This window comes from Fopius arisanus, unplaced genomic scaffold (assembly GCF_000806365.1).
Source record: "Fopius arisanus strain USDA-PBARC FA_bdor unplaced genomic scaffold, ASM80636v1 scaffold00075, whole genome shotgun sequence".
NCBI lineage: Eukaryota > Metazoa > Arthropoda > Insecta > Hymenoptera > Braconidae > Fopius > Fopius arisanus.
In genome coordinates this window covers 469,642-477,521 of record NW_011887814.1, presented here as the reverse complement: position 1 = coordinate 477,521, position 7,880 = coordinate 469,642, and the positions used below count along the sequence as shown (strand labels likewise).

At 37.9% G+C, this 7,880-nt stretch overlaps 2 protein-coding genes across 2 annotated transcripts; one reads left to right on the top strand and one right to left on the bottom strand.

The window, feature by feature from the left end:
- Positions 1-3,363: 3,363 nt before the first annotated feature.
- PIG-X (Phosphatidylinositol glycan anchor biosynthesis class X) lies at positions 3,364-4,523 on the top strand. Its single transcript, XM_011310441.1, has 4 exons — positions 3,364-3,533; positions 3,597-3,726; positions 3,890-4,186; positions 4,266-4,523. The coding sequence occupies exons 1-4, from the start codon at positions 3,394-3,396 to the stop codon at positions 4,419-4,421; spliced, it is 723 nt and encodes a 240-aa protein (XP_011308743.1). The 5' UTR covers positions 3,364-3,393; the 3' UTR covers positions 4,422-4,523.
- On the bottom strand, positions 4,466-7,802 carry LOC105269867 (putative inorganic phosphate cotransporter). Its single transcript, XM_011310442.1, has 7 exons — positions 7,631-7,802; positions 7,166-7,299; positions 6,796-7,096; positions 6,248-6,486; positions 5,902-6,051; positions 4,878-5,255; positions 4,466-4,797 (listed from the first exon to the last, which is right to left on the bottom strand). Exons 1-7 carry the CDS (start codon positions 7,701-7,703, stop codon positions 4,585-4,587), a joined length of 1,488 nt encoding a protein of 495 aa, XP_011308744.1. The 5' UTR covers positions 7,704-7,802; the 3' UTR covers positions 4,466-4,584.
- Positions 7,803-7,880: the final 78 nt, after the last annotated feature.

Genomic DNA, 7,880 nt, shown 5'->3' with positions numbered 1-7,880 from the left:
GGGGGTGGGGTAATTGAAAATTTTACGCTGAGTGAAGATTTTTCAATGGCCGCGCGCCGATGTGGTTTGAAAAATTTTCACGGAAATTTATGCGATGGAAAATGGAGAATGATGAAGGAAATTGAAGATAGAAAATTTTTGGTAGAGGAAAATTTTATTTGGTAATTATAGGATTTTGGGACGTTCACGGATTTTTTTTTTAAGTTTTAATGGAAAAAATTGAACAGATTTTCAAGTTGAAAAAAAATCGGGGATTTATTGCGAAAGATTTTTCAAATCTGGAGTTCACCCGAATTTTATAGACTGTGGAGCTGTTGCTGGTGGAGTGGAACATATTCTTTATGAGTGGCTGGTGAAAATAAGCGCAGGTAAAATGCATCCTACGGTGGGTAGCAAGATCATCCATAAGTATAAAACCATACGTAGGAAGGAGTGGAAAATCCTGCCAACACTGATGTGCAGGAAATTTTTTATAAAAATTCTACTACCGGCAAAAATCCCCAACTGTCTCTCCAAAAAATTCAACAAATCCGATGTATTCCCGAAAATAATAAACTACCCGGGTAAAAAAAAATTGCAATCGGAATATTTTTTCCAAATTTTCAAAAAATTTCTGGAAAACTTTTCAGAAAATTTTGTTTATGAATCAAAAAAAGATCGGAAAACAAAATAATTTTATTTTCGGAAGAGGTTTTGAAAAATTTTTCAAAAATTTGAATAGGAAATTTTTTTTATAATTTAAATGTCGTATTTTTTGAAAATATTCAAAAATTGAAAAAGTAAGAAAACAACAGTATAATTAGAAAAAATTATATTCGCAGAAATTTCTAGAAATTGATAAAAAAAAATGTGCAAAACAACTTTTTGAAAAATTTTTCAAAACATTTCCCAAAAATAAAATTGTTCTGTTTCCCCATTCTTTTTAGTTTCAAAGGAAAAACTTTCTGAAAAGTTTTCCAGAAATTTTTTGAAAATTCGAAAAAATATTCCGATTGCAATTTTTTTTTACGCCGGTACAATACGTGAGCTAAAAAAAAATAGATAATGAGACAACTTTTTCGTATTATACATCTCCATTGAATTCCCATCGCTGAAAACTCGGCGAATATTAATCCAGCATTTGAATAAAATGCAGCTCGACATATTGGCGATAAGTCCGGGATGAAAAAAAAAGTTTGACATCCGTTTGCGGTGGACAGGGAAGTAAACGAATCGGAGGGCCTTCAATTTACATGCGGGCTTGAAATTATCCTAAGCAAACGAACCGCCACTGGAAACGTCCAGTATTTGGGGGGTCTGAAGGGCTCGTTAGGGCTTGATCCCGAGGTCAACGAGTAAACTGGACTACTCCTCTGTTTCCACTCATCCGCTGCAACGATTTTCCCCTCTCGACCTCTTGAATTCACTAACTCACCATCCAAGCCCTCAAATCGTCATCCAATATTTTAACCCACCAAATTTCTAATAAAATTCAAACGTCATAAAAATGTTATTAACAAAAGACAGAACCCAGTACACAGTGAATTTTTTATTTTAACATTTTTCATAGAAAAATACGACAGCCTAAAAAACCATCTCCCTTCAATTCGGAGGAATCGGGTAAGTGGAGTAAAAAAAAATTGACTTGGTAAAATGGCGATGGAGTGGAGTTATAAGATTTAGCCACTTGACAGTCGGCTGGTGGAGAGAGTAAAATAAGTTTGGAAAAAAAAAAAAAAATCAGCAAGTTTTGGTGCAAATGAAATACAGGAGGTGTTGTTGAAGTCAGCAAGGGACTCTCTTCCGTCTCTATTGTTTATCCCCCTTGATTCCCTCCAACCAACTGGGGGGCTGGTTGTCTGTTTCAGGTCGACTCAGCTTGCTTACCGTTGCAAAGCTCAATGTGCCACCTACAAGCACACACAAATACACAGAAATACCCAACGACTTGGATGAATTATTCAGCTTGCACTGTTTGGCTTATTTATCAGGGGCCCCTCCAAGTCGACGCGCCAACGAGCCTTACACGTCCCTCTCATGCCCTTCCACAGAATGCCCTTTATTTTCCAACAGACGAGAAACGACAAGACTCAAGTCCAGGGTACAAGTCTCCAAATGGGCTACACCAACTTCCATTCTGTGCTTCCATTAAAAATATACCATTAAAAATAGTTAATTAATCCAGAGATTTATTGAAAATTAATTGTATAATCAATTGAGGGCGTGAATTAATCAAGGAAATAATTTTCCAATTGATCGATTCGAATTGATCGGTGGAAAAATATTCAAACGCTTTTCCCAGCTCTCGAGCTAGTGGAAAATACTTCTTAGACTCCATTTTTATTTCCAGTTTATTCCTCAGAACGTTAAAACTTCACTCGGGCATGAAACTCATGTTTGAAACTGCATTTCATTTTATTCTCATGTTTTTCCAGACTTTTTTTTTCCATGTCGTGAGATGTTTGGGAGTTAAAAAAGAGGGTGAGGGGTGAATCCGTCTATCCCCTTAGACTCGAGACCCGCGATACTTCCGTCAACTTCAACTTGATATAAGTTATGAAGTGCCTTGGTATCTGAAATTGGTTGTATACTGTCGTCTAGACATTTTCCAAACGCATTTTAATGCACGAAAAAACTCCTGAGTTTCAGAACAGCGGATTGACATTTTGACTTATTGTTCAATTCAGTTATCATGTCGTTATTCCATTGAGAAATAATAGCCACTCGTGATTATTTGATAAATCACTCAGATATTCGGTTGAGAATTTTCTCAGCCACAGAATGTTCTATTTTTCTTTCACTTTAATCTCCATTTCCGGTCAATTTTTATCATGAGAATACTATCACTAGACCGAGGTAAATGGATACATCTGATCATATCTATTCGTTCGAGAGGAAATGGGTATCTGCATTGGATAGATTTCGTTGGGATATTTTTGGAGAGCTCGAGTGGAAGAGTCTGCAATTAATTGATAATCGATGATGAATTCACTCCGTGATAAGGCATTCACAAACTCCAATTAAACTATTTATAGATCTAACTGTCAAATAAATTCCATTCACTTTCAGAATAATAAAAAAATCCCAAATATCTCTCTATTCTTAAACTTCATCAATTATTTTGGGTAGAATCATTATTTCCTGAATGAAGTTTAGAGGAATCTCTGAATCTGGAAGGGATAGCGAATTGAAAAAAATTGATCAATAATTTTGAAAATTCCTATCAATTCATGACTTTGAATGATTTTGATCAATCAAGGAATAAAGAATAATTGTAGTTTCCTCAGGGAATCCCAACGATTGGAGAATGACACACAAATGGCGCCATCTCTTCGTCAACTCGTGAATTTTCGATTTCTCGATCGGTTCGCCACATCAGCTGATTTGACCGGTTGTTTACTCTCAGATAACGCCATGAAAATGCTGTCAATTGAAATGAAAATTGTTCCCTTTGTAATTAACATTTTCACATTATTAATATTTTTTAGCCCGACGAATTCCGATTTACTTGACTCCACAGTTGATTTTCACATCGATGGAGATGGATTTCACAGGTGAGAGGTTACAGTCACTCAATTCGAATTTTTAACAACAATTATTTTCACCTGTCAACGCAGGAAAATTTTTTATTTCGTGGACATACCGAATTTGAGGGAAAGTGATTGTCATGTGGCATTGGTCGTGGAATTACCGCAGTCTTTGTACGTCAACGTCGACGAACTCGCGGATTTGAGAAGGACCGGTGAGGTAATTAGAAAAAAAAATATTTTTCTCATTAAATTCTCGTGCAATTCCTTCCATTTTTCCACCTTATATAATTCTCATGAACGAATCAGCAAAATTATTCCTCAGGTGATAAATTCAGAATTTGCGGAATCAATTCTCATTTATTTATTAAATATTTTTAAAGGTGACAGCTTGCTCTGAGGGTGAAACGGATGTTGAAATTTTCGCGGAAGAGGCTAAACCCCAGAGTGTAACAATTTGCTCAGCATTGAACGAAACCAATAGTATTCTCAGCCTCCCAGTGCATCAGAGGTATCATCGAGCTAGAAAGGGAGGAGATTTCCTCTCCGTGATTTTTCCAACTCCCAAATTACTTCTCGGTTGCAAAAATCGAGTCAAAGAATATCCTGTCTCAAAAATGGATCTCTGTGCACCTTGTGTCGATCTCTCCATCAAATGGCGAGAAATTCCCTACGAAACTGTGAGTCAATTATTCCCCCCCCCCCCCAATTTAATTAAATTTTAGAATGGAGATAACGCGCGATTTAATTTTTCTTCAGCGAACAAAACCTTACGAGTGGAAAATTCCAGTTGGAGATTCTTCCCAGAGGCATTTCGTCACCTGCATTACATTATTTGTGACCTCAGTGGGGACGATATGGGTCCTGAAGACCTTGTGGAGATCCAGCTCGAACCGACGACGAAAGATTGACTGAATAATCATGATATGCGAATAAAAATTCCAAAGATTTCATGTTGATCGTTTTTACAGGGTGTATTCTTAAATTACCTGAAATAAATATTAATTATCTACATTATGATGATGTGAAATGCAAATTCATCTGTGAATTACTCGGATATTTTCCAAGAATCACAGAATTACTGGATAATTTCACTCTTTTCGGCAATGCCTTTCTCATCGAGACTTTTGGGTCCCTCAGGGATTGTGGAGATTTCGTGATCCTCGATGTGTGTAGTTGTGTCATTCCATGGCTGTACAGTTGCCTTTCCAAACAGCACGAATGCCAAATTTCCAATCACATAAATTCCAGCGGATATGAAATAGATTTTTCTCCACTGGTGTACGTCACTCTGAATGAGATAAAATAATTTTGATATCAAGTCAATCCCATTGGGTAGCAGAAGAATAAATTCGATATTAAAATACTCACGGTATTGGTAACAATGAGTCCACAGATGAGAGGTGCTGCGATTCCACAGATATTGGCAGCGGCGTTGGTGATTCCCATGAGTATACCAGCAAAATTTGGACTGAGATCCATGTGATTCATCTGATGGCCACTAAATACAGCAACATTGAATCCCACCGATGTGACAAGGACACCGACCGCAATTTCCCGATGCTCACTGTCAACGTATCCAAGTCCAATTAATGCAGCTGCTGGAATAAATTCACCAATCGTATTTGCTATCTTTCGCATGGTGACTAGGGATACGTAGCCGGCTTTAACGAGCCTGTCCGATGCGTAACTTATGGGAAAACCAAGTAGCCATGCTGCCAAATATGGTAGTGCTGACACTCGCCCGTTCTGAGAACAAACAATCATTTTTTTTTTGCCTTAATAAATAACATTCAGCCTCCCCTTCACATTCACTCGTCCCTCTCAAACATGGGTTACCATTTTTGCCGGTGAAGTTTTGATAAAGTTTTCAGGAAAGTTTTCTGGACAGAAAATTTTGTTTCTCTGGTTTTTAATTCGAAATCTATCGATTTTTTAAACAAGAATAAATAATCGTGATAACTCGCTCATTATTATCGCGATCGAAGGAGTGGGAATTGTGGTACTTCGCATTATTTTTCCTGTGAGAAATTCAATTAATCAGTCAATCGAAATTTCTGATGTACACCTAGGAATTTCATCAGCCTTGACCGTAGACACTATCGTTGAATCTCATTCCGTTCACGTACGATCACCTTATCCTGGCCTTCCATTCACACAATCGCAAACAAAATAATCAATTTCGATCCTTCTATTTTCATCGGAAGTTTATTGATATTCAGGTGGTGATCACTGGTGATTGGGCGACCGTGAAAGCGAAGATTAGACAATTTCTAATCGACGTTGAGCCTTCGGTACTGATGGAAGATTTATTTCCAGAGTGAGAGAAGCGTTTGGAAAAAATTCCGAAATTTGCTGAGAGCATAATTCGAATAGGACAATTTTTTTCACTCACCTCGTCGATATCATAATGCAGTGCCTTGTCCATGTAGGCTGGTGTCTTGGTGAGGAGCATCCAGAAGCCCCAGGCCTGCGAGCACTGAGCAATCAGCAGTGCCCAGACAGGAATCGAGGTCATGATCGATACCCAAGGTGTTTTTAATGTCTACAAATGAGAATTTATATCCAATACAATCGTCCAATAAAAAATTAATTAATACTATCAAAGGCAATAATCTTTCCAAGAGCAAGAAAATTCATTCTATTCCTCACTCCGCAAATAAATCTTGTCTTGGGATATTTTTAGATCAGATTTTAGAGATCAATTTTTTTAATCGGTAAAATAAATTCAGCGGATGTACCTCGACGGTTTCTGTAACTCCCAAGCTCACTTCAATATATTCTTTCTCGTCCTGTGGAATTTTCGGGTGATCGCCTGGGGAATCTTTCCCGAAGATCAGGAAGATGACGGCCCAGAGGAAGGCTATTCCCCCCCAAGTGTAGAAACTCCCTGGCCATCCAAGAACTGACTTCGATAATTCTCCACACGTTAACAGGGCTATTACATTTCCTAGCCAACCCCCGGAGTAAGTGCAGCTTCCTTGAAAAATTCATTCCCAATTATCTAATCACTTCTCTATTTTTTTCTTTATCTACAGAAATCAATTTCGACATGTTTCTCAATTACCGAATTATCGCGAAAACTATCGATCGAAGGGGAATACGGTAGATAACTTTTCTGTCGCTGATTAAATTCCCGACAAAAAAGGTCGTCTAATATTTTTGTCTGGAACCAATAGTTTTCTAGATAAATCGATTCTTAATGGTATTCCACGGATTTGATCATGTTATTGAATTGATAATTTCGTTATGGACTTATCGTGGGTAATTAGCTCATGTTTTGAGGTACCTGCTCTTCCCCTCTCCTCCAGGGGTATCCATTTGGATAACAGGGTATGTATACATGGGGGTACAACACCCTGACAACATCCGGTGAGAATTCTGAGGACCACGACAGCTTGCCATCCTCCGTACATCGCCGCCGTTGGAATTAACATCGTCACTACTCCACAGAGGCCAACAGCAAGTGCAAATAATTTTTGAGCTCCGAATTTTTGAGCTAGAGCACCACCCGGTATATGAGTAATTACATATCCCCAGAAGAATGAGCTCAGAATAGTGTTCTGAGTCGCATCGTCCCATTTGAATTCCTGAAGGCGCAAAAAATTTTCAATAGTATTTTTAAATCCATAAATTGATAACGGGGGTTAATTAATTACTGTAAAATCCGGATTCGCGTGCTTGGAGTTGGTCATTGCCACGAGGGAGATGGACAGGGCAACTCTCACTGCGTAGCACGTGAAAAATCCTAGGGTCAAGAGGAGAATCTGCATGTGTCTGCAGCCAAACCAGGCTGTAATGTTAATCCCAGCCCACATCGTTATTTTTTTTATAATATTATTTATTATTTAACATGTTATCCCTGATGATGGAGGAATGTTGCAATTGTAAATAAACCGAGCGGAGAATGTTGAGTACTCGATAACACTCAATAACTAAAATCTATCGTAATGTTTTTTACGATCGAGTGGAAAATATTCTCTGAATGCGGATAGGAATTATTTGTTTTGCAATTGATTGAAAAATTATGATTTGTTGACTAGCTCAGGAACGATTCAACCATTAGAATTGATTTACAGGTGATAAATTATTGAATTTATGAAATGAAAATTAATTTGCCTCACCACTTGGTCTTCGTGGAGGGACTTTCATGTTCTCCACTCTGGAGATCCTCCGGGTCCTCGGTCCATGCGTCATGTTGATACCGATAAGTCCCCTGATATAAAAATCGGGTCCCAAAACAAACTCAATTAAATAAAACCTTTACGTTTCTCTCACTGAAACCGGTGTTTTTAATTCAACTCTCAATCTTCAAATGAATCGATCGGCGTTCGACGATCATAAAATTGTTCAGCTCTTTCCCCCACTCGATTT